Below are 18,523 nucleotides of genomic sequence, written 5' to 3'. Positions count from 1 at the left end.
AGATGATTGTAGATGTGTTTGTTCATGACAATCTTCAGCTAAGAGGATGGAGCTAACTCCGGAGGAGTAAGTATCACCAAGTGCACATGATTGACTAACAGAGGACACTGAAGTGTTGCCAACCAACACAATCCATACAGTACAATGGCATAAAGGTCTAATTCTTTACTCTTTCCACACTGACTTTACTTGCATTAAACCTAATTCTAATCTCAAAGGGTCACATTAAAAAAGCCTAAGAGAATTTCAAATATCTAAGAATATCTGTGCTTATCAGAAGACCTTAAAACAAGCCATGATTGCTTATTCAAGATTAGAAACTTCAATCTTTTTATGTGCTTCCAACCCAAAGTTCCTATAATTATTTCCTTTTCTCTGAAACAAAAATACAATAATTTCAGGAATTCTTTTTGTCTCTCTCTCTCTCTCTCTCTCTCTTTTTTTTTGTTTTCTTTGTATATTTTTCTAGACGGAGTTTTTTTGTGTAGCCCTGGCCATTCTGAAACTTGTTTTGTAGGCCATGCTGGCCTCAAACTCACAAAGATCCACCTGCCTCTGCCTCTGCCTCCCACATGCTGGGATTAAAAACATGCTCCACCAGAGTTCAGTTTAATCTGAGGTATTCTTATGCTCTTTCCATCCATAATAATTTTTTTTATCTATTAGAGGAAAATGTTCTTACCTGAAACCCCAGATCCACACATTTGGTTTATTCAGTAGTTATACCAGAGGTCAAAACTGCCAAGCAGAGATGACAGCCCACTTCTAAGCTTGGACTGGTGGGAACCATAGACATTTAGCATTGACCATTCTATCATATATCTGCCTTTTCAGATTTATTTGTACAATAGCCACTTATTCCCTTTAAATATAGAAATCATTTAAACCTACATTTAAAAGGATTAACATCATGGATGGGCATGGTAATACATACCTGAAGTGCTAACACTTGAGGCTGAGGTAAGATTTCAAGTTCAAGGTTAATCTAAGCTATATTTTTCAAAAGAAATAAAATTAATAACATTCAGTTAGAGATATCATTATTGAAAATTGCTATTTTGCAACAAGAATAGTATGGTGTTGCTGAAAGTTTGTGTTACCATGTAATTAGAAGGCTGAGCAGACAGACTTGGGAAGAAATTATCTTAATCTACACCTACTGTGTGTTTGTAAAAATCCTTGTCTACAATAAGGTAAGTTTAGAGTTATTTTTTACTTTCACAGTAGTGTGTGTGTGTGTGTGTGTGTGTGTGTGTGTGTTCTTTAAAGTAATGATTTACTAGAAACTACCTTGCTATGCTCATGTCTTCATTCACGGTCACGATGCACTATGCACTCCACCGATTTTTCTTCTTAGCTTTGTATAACTTAATATTCAGGCTAGGAAAACTAGAAATTTCTTCCAGGTCAAACAGCTCTTTAAATTTATCTACAAATTTATTTTCTTTCTCCAGCCTGAATCTCATAACCCAGAGGATAATGGTAGTTTCTTTGCAGAGATGATCAAAGGTCATGAGAAGCTCCTCCAGGAATGGATGGGCATAGACAACATCTGCTGCCAGGATGTAGTCAAAGTTATTGGAAGACCTGGGGAAATCCCTGTCTAACGCTACTCCCCAGGATAGTTCTTTGACTTGAGGCAAATGCTTGCATTTCATTTTGGTGTTTCTGGAAATATTATATTGCAGGTTTCCCAGTAATTCAGGTAAGTCTGTAGCAATCACACGAGCACCTGTGAAACAGAGGTTCATATGAAAGGTGATCCTCCTGAAATGTTAGTCAGGTTTCAAACCAACATGCACTCTGCACAACTGCTAGATTCTTCACAACTGCTAGATCCAAAGGAAAGACTGGGAGCACACACAGAAGGACAATGCCTTTCAGAATGGACTCTAAATCACTTCTGTGACCTTTTAAAAACAGGAACAACGTAGAATTTAGTGGTACTTCTGTATCTTGTTGAACCCCTGGAATTTTGTCTAGTTCATAATTGTAATAGCTAAATCACTATTTAGCTATTATGGAACAGGGGGGAAATGACTACAGGAAAGAGAATATCTCATGGCAATAATCTAAGGTCACTGAAAGGTCAACAGATACTTTTGAAAAGAGTCCTAAGATTTTGCATGCTTTGAAACTTGATGAATTATCTAGGGTAGCAAGAAACTACCAGTCCTATGCTGGCTAATTTCCTGTCAACTTGACAGATGCTTCCGCAATACTGTCCTGTGAGTAGATTTGTGGGAACATTTTTTTTTGTTTTGTTTGTTTTGTTTTTGGATTTGTTTTTTTCCGAGACAGGGTTTCTCTGTATAGCCCTGGCTATCCTGGAACTCACTCTGTAGACCAGGCTGGTCTCAAACTCAGAAATCTGCCTGCCTCTGCCTCCCAGAGTGCTGGGATTACCACCCGGCTGCGGGAACGTTTTCTTGATTAAGGATCAGAGGAGGAAGTCCTAGTCCACTGCAGATGGAGACACCCCTGAGGAAGTGGTCCTTAGTTGTATAAGAAAGCAGGCCAAGCAAGCTCTGACTACCAAGCCAATAAGTGGCACTCCTCCCTGGCCTGTTTGTGAGTTCTGGTCTCAGGTTCCTGCCTTGTGTTCCGATGCTTGACTTCTCTCTGATGAAATGTGACCTGAGAGCTGTAAATGAAATGACCCTTTTCCTCCCCAAGGTGTTTTTGGTTGTGGTGTTTATCACAGCAACAGAAACTTAACTAGGACAAGTACCACAGAGGAGCTCCTGGAATCCTTCAGTGCAATTTAGAGGAGCAAATCTAGGTGGAGAAATGAGTCAGGACTTATAAGTAGATCACCCACTAATAAACACCAATGGAATATGATACTGGATGACTTGTAAAGAGTCATTGCTACTCTAGAAATCAATGTAAAGACATATAGAGGGACAAGTAATTCAACAAAGTGAAATATTCCAATACTCTTTGTCTCTAGAGGTATATTCTATTAGTCATCCTTCCACTAAGAGTTGCCTGAAGCACAGGATTTATCCTGTATAAGAAAATAGAAAACTTTGAACAATCACTTGTTTAAGTGTTTAAGACATCTGAAGAGAGGGGTCTGCATGCATGTTGATTTTAGAAATGAACTGATTCTTCTAAAAGTTTATTTATATTTTTATTTTTTTCAATCCTCTGTTAAACATGATCACCAAGAGTCAGAAAGAGGGCTGGAGAGATGGCTTAATGGTTAAGAGCACTAACTGCTCTTCCGGAGGTCCTGAGTTCAAATCCCAGCAACCACATGGTGGCTTACAACCGTCTGTAGTGAGATCTAATGGCCTCGTCTGGTGTGTCTGAAAACAGCTACAGTGTACTTGCATATAATAAATAAATAAATATTTAAAAAAGAGTCAGAAAGAAAAACTTCTGAGCCTTTTATGTAGGACCAAAGAAGTATATGTGATACTGGATATTCTGTGGTTGAACAGGAAGTGTTCATATGAGTAGAGAAAGGAATGAAAACTTTCTCAGTTCATCCCATGAAAAGTACTGTGACATGGATGTTTATGGCCAGCTTTCCCACGCCTCCAGTCTAAGCATAAATCTTCCTAGCAGGAGATATGTATGTGCAAAGCCAAAGGTCCTAGGTGCAGGACAGAGTGCTTTCAGGAGGAAACAGAAGCAGTTTCTGAGGTGTGAGTGAAGAGCGGTGCCCTTTTCAGGAAGAACCTTGGTAGCAGCTAATTTCTAGAAAGTGAGTTTTGAACAGTAACAGAATCTAAACATAACCTATATAAATAAATCTAGACTTGGGCAAAGCCATAGCAACACACAGCACAAACCTGGATAAGGAATGGGAAGCCACAACTGGATGAGAAGTGGGCTCAGAATGAACCAGAACCATTTACCAGTCACCTGTTAGATATCATCAACGTCTCATCAACTGCAGTAATATTCTTGTGGAAATTAAAATGGAGGGGAAATATGCGAGTCATTGATAGAATCCTAGAAAAATTAACCTCCACGTTTGAATGTAGATAAATCTAATTTTCAACAAATCTTTTTAAAATCCCAAGGTAAGGAATGCATCTTGCCCACACTGTGATGAAAGCACCAGCTACTGTACACAATGTCTTTGCTTTTATAGACACAAACGTTACCAATTTCAGGATAGTGACCAAATGAAGCTCATCTTTTTTTATATTTGTCTCAAGTTAAACAAACACATTACAGAGATTAATTCTTTTTAAGGAACTGAATGGCTTCCCAAAATACAGATTCTGCTCCTAGAACAGGAGGGATTCAACAGATATTAAATAGAATTCCTGACTCTAACTGCACTATGTGAAACAGCATCCAGGGAGAGGAGATTTTTTATTTCAGTATTGGGAAGGAAGTCAAGGGTCCTGTATTTCTACAGTGATTACAAAGTTTTAAATTACTAAATCTTAAATTCCTCTCAAAAATTTAAAGCCATAGGTTTGTACTTCTGAAGACCAAAGTAATCAAGATAGATTGGAGTAGCAAACTTCAGAGAAGCAGCCAAATAAAAAGAATGAAATAATATAAGAACAACAAATACTGGGCTAAACCATGAAAGCCATGCCAAAAGTCAGTATTGCACATTCAGTTGGAAAAGATAGAGGTGAGTGAACTGGAGGTCATAAATGGAAACATGTAAATGTAAAAACAAATCCAAGGACAAACCTTTAAAAATCAGATCAGAGCTATGAGCTTCATGTGATTTCTAGTATTTCTTCCTTATTTTAAAAGGGAAGAAATACTAGAACATACTTTTTATAACAAAGACGTGTAGTGCTCCAAGACCACCAAAGGAGTCTAGCAGGATGATTAAGTTTACCTCCACCTAGGCTTTTAAGTTCACATTCCACACAAAAATTTAAAATTACTTAAACATTAAATTCTAGAAAGTAACCGTCAAAGAGACATTAACATTTGTAGCGTTTCTTGATGAAGTCTGTTTTAAACAATTAAATTGTTGCACATAAGCCCAGATCATAATACACTGGAAAGCAGAAGTGACTAATATTTGATCATTGGTTTTCTGACCAATTCCATTCAATAAAAACATACCTACTTACCAAGTAAGCTTGCCACAATGGAGACAAGTCCTGTCCCAGCTCCAATTTCAATCACATTTTTATCAACCATGTTATATTGCTTGGCATGTGTTTCCAGAAAATAGCATAGAACAAGGGCCTATGGAAATCGAGAAGAAAGGACATTTGAAATAATAATAGTAAAATTAAAGCTTATTATGTAAATACCCCATTACTATTATGATCTCTATGTGTGCACATATGGGTAGAAGTAAATTTATGGATTTTCTTATCATATCATCAGAAGTACATCCTCTGATGGGCTCAAAATTTTGACTGGCTAGAATATGTCCTTGTTAAAATAGAAAGACAGAAATGAGTGAAAATACAGAGTGTGATTATGTAAAACTGACCATCTTTAAACTTTAACAAATCTAGAGAATTGTAAGTAATGTGTGAAGTTGGGGGGGTAGTGGTGGTCTGCCACCTTTCATGAGATAACTGGTAAAGGAGTAGTGCTCTTTAAAAGTATCCTGGTTATGAGTTACATGTAGATATGCAACTCTTTATGCTTGCTTAACTCAAACAGAGCCAATAAAATAAGAAATAAAAACATTTACTCCTCTCATTTCTCATCGTCATAAAAACTGAAGACATCTACATTTTCTTTAGCCTACAAATGTTGACTAAGTCCAAAACAAAGTTAACCATCAGAAGCAAACTTCCAACACTAAATTTTAGTGTTATCTAAGATCACAGAATAGAATCTTGCAACCTGTTTCCTTTTTCCAAGTAGAATATAATGATCTCTATGTGTTCACATATGGGTATAAGTAAATTTATGGATTTTCTTATCATATCATCAGAAGTACATCCTCTGATGGGCTCAAAATTTTGACTGGCTAGAACATGCCCTTGTTAAAATAGAAAGACAGAAATGAGTGAAAATACACAGTGTGATTGTGTAAAACTGACCATCTTTAAACTTTAACAAATCTAGAGAATTGTAAGTAATGTGTAAGTAATGAATGAAACTGGGAAATAATCAGGTACAGCAAATTTGTAAGAAATTATACCGATGGCCAGACAAATGCACCATAACAATCTTTGCCTTCAGTAATCTGAATCTCATGGCCAGCAAAATGAAAGCCTTCCCACGAAACAGTCGTTATCAGAGTTGGAATAAAGGTTCTTGCCATGATCTCTGCGACCACCTGCTTGTCATCATCATAGTCTCTAGTCTCTGAAAGAAAAGAAAAAATATCAGTGGTTTCATGGTAAATGAAATAAGCCAGGCCCACGAGTAAATATCACATGCTTTTCCTCATGTGAGGAATCTAGACTTAAGGTTTAATCAAGATTTTCCTAAATTTTTTAGATACTAAAATAGAAGGAGGATTGTGTGGAAGGAGGAAGGACTAATGGGAATGGAAAAGAAAAAAAGAATGAAAGGAAAGGCAGATATTGTATGTTGTTTACTATATGTTGAGTCTCGATTTCAGAATGTAGATATGGAGCTGCTTGGAGGGATGAAAGGAAAGAAATGCAAAGAAGAGAGAGGCAGGGAAGGGTGATGTGGGTGGGTATGGAAATATTATAAAGAAACTCACTAATGTTCATCCTTACAAAAATAATAAAAAGTACTTAAGTCCTATAAAAAGGAAACCTAGGTTTGCTTTCTCTCTCCCTCTCCCAACATGGCAGCCTCAGCAAAAAAGAGTAAGAAGGGGAAGGCCATCTCCCTCACAGACTTTCTAGCTGAGGATGGGGGAACTGGTGGAGGAAGCAGCTATGTCACCAAACCAGAGCTGGGCTGATGAAACAGATGACCAGGAAGGAGATGTGTCAACCACTTGACAATATAACGATGATGATGTGTACAGGGCACCTCCAATTGACCGTTCCATCCTTCCCACTGCTTCACGATCTACTTGGGAGCCCCAATATCGACAGGAGCCTTCTTCCCAAGTCGCCACCCTACACCGCTTTCCTATGGAATCTGCCCTATGATGTGACGGAAGACTCCATTAAGGATTTCTTTAGAGGATTAAATATCAATGCTGTATGCTTACTACATGAACCCAGCAATCTAGACTGGTTGAAAGGTTTTGGCTGTGAGAATTTGAGGACCTGGATTCTCTGCTCAGTGCTCTGAGTCTCAATGAAGAGTCTCTAGGTAGCAGGAGAATTTGAGTGGATGTTGCCGATCAAGCACAGGATAAGGACAGGGATGATCGTTCTTTCCATCGAGATAGAAATCGGGATTCTGACCAAACAGACACAGACTACCCGTCCTGCCACAGATAGCTTTGATGACTATCCACTTAGAAGAGGCGATGATAGCTTTGGAGACAAATATAGAGATCGTTATGATCCAGACTGGTATTGGGATGGGTTAGGGACAGATATGGGGCGGCCCACGCAGAGACATGGACTACTATGAGGGCTGGGATTGCTAATGATGACTGAGGCAGCAGAGAACTATGACCAAGGCTTTGAGTCCAGAAGAGGCAGTGGCAGAAGAGCATTTGGAAGTGGGTACTGGAGGGATGATGACTACAAAGGAGGTGGGAACCGCTGTGAGGACTGATATGACAGACAGATAATCGGTCATGGAGCTTAAGGGATGAATACTCTCAGGACGATTATAGGCGCGATGACAGAGGTTCCTCCCTTCCCCCCCAACCCCCAGACCCAAACCGAGTCTAAAGCCTCGGAGTACTAAAGAAGATGATTCCTCTGCTAACACCACCAAGTCCAGCTGAGCGGCTTTTATCTATGGAAGGGCAAAGCTTGTTGACACAGCTGCTAGAGCAAGAGAAGTAGAGGAGCCGCTACCGAAGGAGCAGAAGCTGCAGTGTCAGCTGGATGAGCGAACACTAGACCCCCGGCCCTGGGAGAGACACCCAAGTTGGCGAAGTGGAGAGAGAAGGGTTGAGGACAGGAAGTGAGTCATTGCAGAGTGGGACCTCGGCTGCACCTGGCAGAAATACATGAAGGAGCGAGAGAAGTCTCTGGGAAATGAAACCCTCAAAAAAGAACAAGACTGTCACTCTCCAACTTCTAAGCTTCCTAAACCTGATCAGCCTCTAAAGGTAATGCCAGCCTGTTTACCAAAGGAGAATGCATAGGTGAAGTGAAGCTCTAACCCTCCTGCTTGATCTTAGAGCTCAGAGCAGCTGTCCCCTTTAAGTGGTGGAGGGAAAGTAGCTCTAGCTCAGTCCTCTGAGGAAGGATCATCAAGGAAAGATGAAAGTAAAGTTACTGAGGTGAGTGCCACAAAAGGTCAAACCAGAAACTCCCGCCATGGTCTCGGGGAGGGAGGGAGCAGACACCACTGGAAGGAGTCGGCTAGGGAGGATGGCCAAAGAAATCTGAGGAGAATCCAGCCTCCAAGTTCAGTTCTGCAAGCAAATATGCTGCTCAGTCTGTGGACGGTGAGAATGAGAAGGAGGGAGACGACTGGTCTGAGTAGACCCCCACAGCCTGTGCTCTCTCCTAGTCTCCATCCCAGAACACTCAAGAGCAAATCAAACCTCTATCCAGACAAGACAAAATAAACTCACCATCTCCTGAAGACCTTTCTAAACTTTTTTTTCCCTTTTTAATGAAATGAAATTCTTTTGCACGCTGCTGCAGCCTTTTAAATTATTGAAGTACCTGGAGAATCACCATTGTAGTCAGAGATGTGGCTACAGTTTTTTGAATGGGGAAGTTGTGTCTGATGATATCTGTGTGACTAGTGCCTGGGGCTCCATTCTGCAGAAATGCAGTGACAGAGAGGCATTCACATCAGTTAGACAGTAGAGAAAGGTGCAAGGGGGAAGTGCAATATCTACCTTCTAATTCTTATCCTAAGGTGGCACCTGTAAATTCCCAAATATTATCTGAATACATTTCACATCCTTAGAAAGATAGTTCTAGTCTCTCAAGCTGTTTAATCTCCAGGAGTTTGTCAGCCCCTCTACTTTAGTTCTGACTTCAATAGGTCCAGCCTAGGGGCAATTGTTTTACTGTTTTACCCCACAAGCAGTAGTTGGGAGTGAGTCTACAGGCCACTAACAAGTAGTACCCCTTGGGGACCAAATCGAATAGGAAACTCAATAGTGGTTTGAAAAGCTTTAGGGAGGTAATTGATTATATTTTATACCAGGTAGTAAGGGAAAGGAGTGGTCTCCAGTAAACACATGAATAGAATGGTTATTTCTGGATGAAGAAGCACTTCCAGGTAGTGGGAAGTTGTAGTCCCGTGTATCCCAGTTTTGGCCCTTCTAAACTGTCCTTTCTAGAGGAATATATCCACATTCTTTTAAAAGCTGTCATTTTGGTCATCTCATGTTCTCGATGGTACTTAGCATGCCAGAGCTGTCTGTGAGGCACACACTTCCCACAGACGTTGTATCTTGGCCACAAAAAGCTGTGGTCTGAGGACTCACTGTTTTTCTCAAGCAAACCAGCTCTGTACTATCTTTGATTCCTGCCCTTATCTCCCTGCTCCTACTGCTTTCATCACCAACTGATGGGCTTGGCTGGCAAATAAGGGCATGTAAACGGGTGAGTCTTGATTGTTTTTTTTTTTTTATCCAAATAAATCCAGTCTTTAAAAAAGAAAAAGAAAAAGATAAAGAAAACTAGAGAAAAATATATTATAAGAAAAATTAGTCTTTCTGATTCAAGGTACTGCTGAATAGTCACTGACATTAGATGAAATAAACTAGCAAGCTACTTATAAATATTGGGATAGCAAGATAGCAAGTTGCCGCCATGCTGAGAACCTAAATCCAACCTGTAGAACCTACATTATAGAAAAAAAGAACTGATTCTCCCAAGTTGTCTTCTTACCTCCACATAACCTTACTCTGTGGCATGCCCTTGTCACTCCTACCTTCAATTTAAAAACAATATAGAAATAAAAATATTTCATAATTCAATGTAACTTTTCATATACCAGGGCTTCACCATCTCTATGATGCTACTGGAGTTGATACCCCCACCATCTATTTCTGCAACACTAAATGAAGCACTAAATAACTGATAGACTTAGAAAACATATCTTAAGGGCCATAACTAGCTTCAACTGGATTAAAAGATTGGTGATAAGAGTATAAGATCTTGACTTCGACAGCAACTACACAGCACAACTCCAAATATCTTGGTAATATTTAGTAATCCATAATTTACAACCTCTGGTTCTTCAGAATATAACAAAGATACTTAATTGTACCCACCCTGTGCTGTTTATAATCTTGTGTTTATATGCTGTTATTTTGGTCCTATGGATAGCACCATGACATCTACCACTGCACTTTCCATCTTCCATAAACATTGGCCCTTGGAGGTGCACAGAAAGCAAAAAGATGAGCAATGGGTATTCTTCACCAAGAGTGGTGTCTTTCAATACGTTTACCCGAAACTCTTCTTAAGAAACCATAACCATTTATATTCAGGGACAAAATAATGCTGGTAATATGTTTTATTTGAACTTTAACTTTCATCTCACTACATACCCTTGGCTTGCTGAGAATGATGTGACAGTATCAACATTTGCTATAGACATTCTTTAGAAAAAATCAGAGATACTAATTGCTTCCTTGACCTTTATCTGAATTTCTCCTCTTGAGCCTCCTGGACTACTCCTTATAAATATCATAGTCCTTTGACAAATTACTTAAGGTACCAGGGATCAGTAGATGTTAGAGCACACAAAATATGAGGGTAGTCTCTAGGAGTTCCAGTCTTTGATATAAAAACTTGACTAGTAAAACTTTACTTGTAGGGTCCAATGTATCTGATTTTAAACATTAGTGTTATTTTATTTTATTTTATTTTTTATTAGTGTTATTTTAAAAGTGAGTTGACCATATTAGTGCTGTTATTTAAGAAGTGAATGACAGCAAATGTGTCTCTGACTTTTCACTTTGTCTTTCTTGAAAAAAAGAATGCATAATTTAATTTTTGATAGTGACATCAACTTTACCTCTACAAAAATGAAATTTTAGCAACATATATGGATGTCCTCTTATATTTAAAAATTAAACTCCAATAATTTTTATAATTAAAAATTAAAATACCAGAGGATCCACAGGGAACACTGGCTAGCCAAAGTAACAATATTATATATGAAAAAAAAACATAATCAAGAAATTGTTTTCCAATTATGTTGTTATCCTAGGTTTATCTACTTTAAAGTTTTTTCATACAGAATATTTGTCTTTGCTGACAGGGATTTAAAATCTACCAGCTGCTCTTGTTCTCCTGAGAACAAAAGAGATTGCAAATGTAATGTAAAAATTTGCACATTTCTGCCACATTTCATTGATGCTTTTCTCTAGAAGAATTCAGCAGTGAATCCTTTATGGTGTAGGACTGCAGCCTTCAGAACCAAAGGTCTGCCTATATCCCCTTTTCTACATTTAAAGTCAGTAGAAACAATAAAATAAAAGAGGGTTAGTGTGACCTCCCCCTGCCCACTGCTCTCAAGAAAAGCAGCCAGCAACCCTCTGTTTTCAAAGCAGATAACGCTGCTATAATCAGCTGTTTATGATATGTGTTCACTGCCATTCCTTGGCAAAAATAATGTTGATATATTTTTTGCTCATGAAATAAAGTTTTTTACATCCTTCAATAAAGATATTGATGTGTTGTTAAAATATTTTAGAGATATTTTAAAGAAATGTTTTAAGAGTCTAATAAAATGTTTATTCCTTGCTTCAAGCAGCAATCAAATTAATTATTAGTAATGGTTGATTTATTACATGGCAAGCCTTTTTAGACAAAATTAATAATTGTTATCCAAAAAATAAGTTGTTACAATTTGCTTTATATTTCTATACATACATCCCATAAAGATTATATCAACTATGGGAATAAAGCTTATATAATTAGATCACACGTCTCTTTAAGTTTTCCCTGCTTCAGCACTTGGGTGCTATAGCAGCTATTTTTAAGATGTTAAAAATCAATCTTTTAATAATAGTAAATATATATAAAGCTCATGGTTTATAATTGCTTAAAATTGTTCTATTTTTAATACTGCTAATTCTTAATTTTTACAATTGTTTATACAAATATAATTCAAATTTCAAAGGATATGTTCTCTAAATTACTATCCTTTAGATATTTATAAGCTAACCCAAAGGCTGGAGAGACAGCCATGGGTGCTAAGAGCTGAACTCTTGTATTTTTATGTTTGAAAGCCTGGAGAGATAGCTCAGCCGCTAAAGGCTAGGTCCTCATTCATGGAGCATGAGAGCTTGAATTCCAGCGACCACATGGTGGCTCATAACCACCTGTGGTGAGACCTAACGCCCTCTTCTGGTGTGTCTGAAGACAACTACAATATACTTATTTATAATTTAATCTTTAAAAAGGTGCCTAGATAGGACCCCTTGGGTCAGGGCACATAAAGTTTGTATCCCAAAGAGGCTATATAGAAACATTCAGATGTACAAGCACATTTATTATTTGTATCATCAAAAGAATAATGGCTTAAATATAATTTTATATTTTTATGTACATCAAATTATAAAGATTTGTTTTTGATGTCCTCAATTTCTACTTCTGCCACATAATGGTGTTAATTCTAGAGGACTTAATTAACATTTACAGATAAATGATACTCATATTTCTAATTTAGAAAATCAAAATATGTGCATATAACTATGATTCATTTTTGGGCATTCTAATTGCAACTGCTCTAGCAAAAGGCAACTAAGAATGCTATGTTTATTTTCTATAGTTACATAGTTATTGCCTATGTTATGGTATATGCTTGATGTTCCAACTTAGACTGGAACAAACAATAAAACTGGCGATTTAATAAATAAAGGCTATTCATTTGAGATATCTTTGTCAATTTGATTCTTTATTATCCTCAAAGATGAGGTAATATAAAACATTTTTACAAAATAAAACAATATATTCTTAAAAAAGAAAAACAGAGGGGAAATGGTATCCCCGTGCATATAATTTGATTATGCATATATATTTTTAAGACATATATATTTTTAAGAAAATTTTAAAATTTGGATGCCAAGAAAATCTTGCTAAATGTATATGGCTTCCTATCACTAGGCATGCCAATGCCTAGATGAGATGGAAGAGTTCACTTATTGGCATTGCTGTTGTCCTTAAGATAGATTAATAATGTTTCTTAGATATACATGAGGTTGTATTTCCTAATATGATCTTTATAGCCTTTGCATAAAAATACTCTTGATTTTCATAGATGGCTCTTCTGAAGGAAGAGCTAGATATCTTATTTATAATTAACAGGTGGTTATAGAAACACCTGGGCCCAGCTCAGTTAGCAGAGCTGACAATGATATTAAATGTTTTTCAACCTATAAATTATACTTTTAATCCTGTTACAATTAGCTTGTATGTTGCAAAATTTGTCCTTTACTGGAGACCTATGGCATGTTTAATTTTAATACACCATCAGGATCTTTGTTTTCACTATTGTAAAACAATGCCCTAACTGCCTTTCCTTCTCTCCAGCTCCTCATTTAGGGGTTAATCCATGTGGCCTTATGCTCTATCATTTTTGACAAATGGATGTAACTTGCTATGCAAAAATTAGAAAAAAGATTTCTTTTCACTTCTCTACATTCGAGAGAAACTTCTAAATGTAATCAATCATTGTTCACAAGTTTTTATACCAAGGGATTGCCATGGTTAAATGGTGGGACATGTTAGCCAATACATGGAACGGTTCAGACCCTGTTTTATTATGGAGAAGATGTTCTATTTATATTTTCTCTCAAAAAGAAGATGGAGCCCGATGGCTGGCAGAAATATTGATATGGTAGGTAAATAGAGACCCTAAATCAGCTGGTAAGTATGACTAATTCAATAATGTTCTTAAGGCTACTTCTCCCATATTGGGAAGGTAGGCTGCTTTTCCTCTAGCCATTAATTTGCAAGCCAGCTTTTATTCCTGAGCTACTAATTTACAACCAAATTAAATACCATGGGCCCTCCAGAGAAACATTCCAAGCAGTTTTTCCTTTTAATTTCTTATTTTGTGTTTCAAGCAGATATATTTCAGATACTGCACTCGAAGGTGGGTTGCTACAACAATGGCTTCCAGGACTTGAAGATGGGCGGCTATGAAAGCCAGCCAACTCATATTCACAGGGCATTTACTTTAACAGTGGATCCCCAGAGCATAGAACTGGATCTTTGCATGTTTGTTAATTTAACAAACATGGGCATCAGTTTGAGGTGTGAGGCGAGGCACTGCAAGGGAAAAGGAAATGTCCTGCTTCCGAGTTTCCCTGAAAAGCACGCCCGGCTGCATAGGGGTTGACATTGAAAGATTGTTCTTAAATTATTAAGGCAGTCTATTTCCCCTCCCCTGAAAAAGATGTCAATTAATGTTTAAGGGGGTTGAGGCCAATGCTTTCCCTCACTGGTCAATGCCCATCGTCTTTTGCCGAATATGTTTATCCACTGGTTTTTCTTAAAATTAAGAAAAAGGGAGGAATTGTGACCTCCCCCTGCCCACTGCTCTCAAGAATAGAAGGGAGGAATTGTGACTTCCCCCTGCCCACTGCTCTGAGAAAAGCAGCCAGCAACCTGACCACCCACCTCCTGAAGAACCAGAATAACCGGTTTCCAGCCTTCAGGGGAGAGGCTTGGTCTGCCTTTGTTGATTGGGAAAAGAGGCATTAAAAGATGGAGACTTGAACCAGAAGCCATGTGTTTTTGTGTCTCTCCATGTGATTTCTCTTGCAACCTGTTCCTTACCCATCTCTCCTTCCAGAAAACCCATGGTTAAAATGTGTGAGCTGGACTCTACAGGTTAGAACACAGAGGCACACAGAAAAGAGAAAAAGATACTAACTCTTCAATAACTATGACAAGTGAGTTCGAACTTCTATTTGAGGGCTGTCATGAAAGCCTGTCAGCAAAATTTAAAGTAAAATACGTCCTTCTAAGTGAAATAGACTGCCATTCAACTGATCTTCTATTCAATGAAGAACTCCATGGGCTTCTATTTAAAGAACTCCATGGCTGCACACATTCTGAAAAGTTATTAAAAATTTATTCAAATTAGTAAAATGTCTCAGGCTAACATAAAAGATATGATTCTGAATATTTTGGCAGCATCAAAATCTTGAGGTTTTTTTTTTTTTATTGAAACAACACCCTCATAAGATTCCAGAAATATTTCCAGTCTTCTGGTCTGCTTATTTCCAATGAAATAGCACAAACAATACTGCATTTTCTCTCTCTCCCTCTCTCCCCCCATCTTTTTCAGCATTAATTTGGGATTTGTTGTTGTTCTTTCATTGACACATGATCTCACTAAATAGTTCAAGTTATCTTTGGACTCAAAATTTTTCTACTTCTGCTTCCTGAGTGTTGGGATCAGACATGGGTCACTGTGTATAGATGTAGATTTACAGACATGTTTTATATATATAAAAACATGCCTAGAATCATACAGTAACCTTATGTTCCACATTTATTTTATTTTTTGTGTGTATCTTTTTTATTGTATATTTGCCTTTACAGTAGAGAAAAAAGTATTTTCTGATTGAGATTATTCAAGATGCAAGTGGAAAACAAAGAAAAAAAGCATTAGAAATTGTTGCCCTAAGACATTGATACTGGGATCAAAAGTGGAAAGACAATAAATAAACACCAATGATATTTGGTAAGTATTATGAAAAAGGCATCTCTGAAGTGTTATGGGAGTGCCCTGATACATTGGATTAATCAAGAAAAGCATGCTAAAGAAAAATGACATTTGTGCTTAGAGAATCCTTGTACAAGACTGGCCTGATTGGGCTTGGGTGTAGTGCTGCAGTCTGGGGCAATATATTTTTTTTACTAGCTGGAGACATACAATGATAGCATGAAAGTTGCTCATAAACACATATTAAAAGTTTAAAAAGCAACCTTAATAAATATGTGCTAAATAAATTAATTTCCCACAATCAACTTATGATGTTAAAAATAAGTTAAATTTACCAATCCAATCCACTTCAGATGCCCCAAAACTCAGGTTTGAATGTCACTATTCGATTCCAGTTGATACAGTTGACAGGTCTTCTCACCCTCTACCCACCTCCCTCTACTCCCACATTCCTTATTTCTGTTCCTTCATCCTTACAACTATTCATCCCGTGTAAATCCCTTGTACGACTAATTCTATTTTGGCATTGCTTCTGGGAAAACCTAGACACAGGCACTGTGCACAATGCCAAGTAAGCAGCTGAAGCAACGTGTTTGGGAATTGTGGTGTACTGGGATCATGAAACATTAGGCAGGCATATGGAGTCTGCTCCACTCCTGAAGATTCCAGGAACTGTCATCTTGTAACACTCTGCTGCCTGTACAAGCATCTTCTGGGACTGTGGCATGTACTTAGAACAGTTAGATTGCAATGTTGCATTAGACACACACAGGGAGGCATTTTTAGTTCTCATCCTAGTCCTTCTTTCAATCTAAATATAAATATGTGGCATCTTAACATTCTCGACTCTTCCTACAAGCACTGAAATATGAGGACCGATCTTTGGTCTTACTCCATCTTTTCCAAGCCCAAGATATTAAGTGTAAAAGGATAGGACAGATAAACATCCTCCAGTACTTGAGAACCCAATGTTCCTCTACTCGGCAGAAGCCTTGCCACCAGGATGTCATCTGGCTTGGCTGCAACAGCACACACTTTATCCCCTCAGTATTCTATATCTGAACATACTTTTACATTTTTAATTGGCTACATAGATGATTATGAGGTGTGTTTTCTACTGTAATAAAACATTTTCATACTTGCTCTGGCTCAAACTCATCTTGACTTCTCATCTTCCACTTCTGCTGTAATTTGTCAAATCAACATGTACACATTTAAAACCAAAAACTGATTCTGATGGCAATGAAAATTACAAAATTCTATTCATAAACCACACAGAAATTACATCTGCACTCAGATTATTTGAATGGCTGAGCTCTCTATGATATTATAATTTACACTTTTATGCTTGCAAAGCATTGACATTTAAACCAGGTAGGCAGCACGCTCTGGGCTTGTATCCAACTCTGTCTGCCGGCAAGATAGGCTCACTTAAGGGAGAAGCCATCTGTGAAACCTGGTGTGGCCATAAAAGAAACAGGTCTGTGGTTATTTGAACACATCTATAGTAAATATAGATAAGAGGGATGGAAAGAAAATAGAAGATCACTTTATATGTACTAAAACTAATCCACAAAAGTTAGTATTTTTATCTCAATGAAGATCATTATATGTAGTAACTTATGCAAAGCAATACTTCATATGCAAAACTGTAAAAATGGTGGGCCAGTCACAAATATTTAAATTTCAACTATTAAATCTAGAATCCAAATTATGTCATATACTTTTTGTCCCTAACCAATAGTCAAAAAGTCAATAAATACACATTGGAGATATTTTGAGGCCTAAATTAATTCATCTTTCATCCAAACATCATTAAAATATGTAGTTTTTATATAGAACTATTTTTGCTCTCTCACTAAAACTTTTTCAATAATCACAATAATGTATTTGGTATATTGCATCTGTTTTAAAATGTTTATTTTTGGAAATCAAAGAAAAACTCTAAAATCTTAAGTCTTTCATAGATTAATTTATTACTGTCCACCAAAATTACACATAATATATCATCAGGATCATTGATGTTTGACATTATTCATTGAGTTAGTAAATACAAGCCAAAATACAATATGTAATTAATAAGCCCTGGTTCCTTTTAAGGCATTAATGAAGACTGCAAAAGAAAGGATTTTTATAGTATATTAATAGTTTGTCTAACCATGATTGTTCAAATTACAAGAAGAAATAAAATTATTTACCTTTGTGGGTTTCTTTGTGAGTAACATTGTGAGTTACTGTGAAGTCCATCAAATGCTGTATTAATTAATAGCAATGTGTTGATACTTTCTTGACTGTGTGTTGAACAAGAAGCAAATAATACTAAAATATCAAATGTCAATAGTTAATTCAAAATATTTAGTAAGTGTAACTATATTTACCTAATAGTTTAACATTTTATGTACCTGAGAAAATTATAGTAAAACATTACAATTAGAATGTCAGCTGACTTACCCACCAGATGGTGGTTTATATACTTTCTACCTTTATAAGTCCACAGTACCCAGGCAAAGATTTACAGTGAGCTCAAATACTGTATGCTGCTCACTTTGAGTAGGTAATTAGAATTAGCTTAAATAAACTTTTGTCTCTGAAAACAACAATTAGCTATTTCTGCTTCTCAATTTGACTTCACATGACAACCCCACTACTTCCATAATAATATAAAACTTTCTTCCAAAGATCCCATGCACTTTTCCCAATAACCAAATTGTCTTTGTAGTATGCCTCTGTAAGTTAGAAACCAAGCTATTTACCTACAGTTTATATACTATAAAAACTAAAGTTACATAATACCATCAAAGTCATAGAGCTAAAAGAATAGCAAGACATTTTCTTCCAAGTATTCCATTTCTCCTAT

At 37.1% G+C, this 18,523-nt stretch overlaps 1 protein-coding gene and 1 pseudogene across 1 annotated transcript; one reads left to right on the top strand and one right to left on the bottom strand.

Moving 5' to 3' along the window:
• Positions 1–1,328: 1,328 nt before the first annotated feature.
• LOC127692993 (protein-lysine methyltransferase METTL21E) lies at positions 1,329–17,975 on the bottom strand. The gene is made up of 4 exons (XM_052193638.1): positions 17,865–17,975; positions 6,098–6,264; positions 5,064–5,181; positions 1,329–1,732 (listed from the first exon to the last, which is right to left on the bottom strand). The coding sequence occupies exons 1-4, from the start codon at positions 17,911–17,913 to the stop codon at positions 1,329–1,331; spliced, it is 738 nt and encodes a 245-aa protein (XP_052049598.1). The 5' UTR covers positions 17,914–17,975.
• LOC127692990 (eukaryotic translation initiation factor 4B-like) lies at positions 6,719–8,496 on the top strand (annotated as a pseudogene).
• Positions 17,976–18,523: the final 548 nt, after the last annotated feature.

Source organism: Apodemus sylvaticus, chromosome 9, assembly GCF_947179515.1.
Source record: "Apodemus sylvaticus chromosome 9, mApoSyl1.1, whole genome shotgun sequence".
In the NCBI taxonomy this organism is placed as follows: domain Eukaryota; kingdom Metazoa; phylum Chordata; class Mammalia; order Rodentia; family Muridae; genus Apodemus; species Apodemus sylvaticus.
This window is presented reverse-complemented; position numbering and strand designations above follow the sequence as displayed.

Coding starts and splice junctions, on each gene's coding strand:
- LOC127692993 (XM_052193638.1), bottom strand. CDS start 17,913: ATGGACTTCACAGTAACTCACAATGTTACTCACAAAGAAACCCACAAA. Junction 6,265..17,864: donor TCACAAAGAAACCCACAAAG/GTAAATAATTTT, acceptor CTTTTCTTTCAG/AGACTAGAGACTATGATGAT. Junction 1,733..5,063: donor CATTGTGGCAAGCTTACTTG/GTAAGTAGGTAT, acceptor TCTGTTTCACAG/GTGCTCGTGTGATTGCTACA.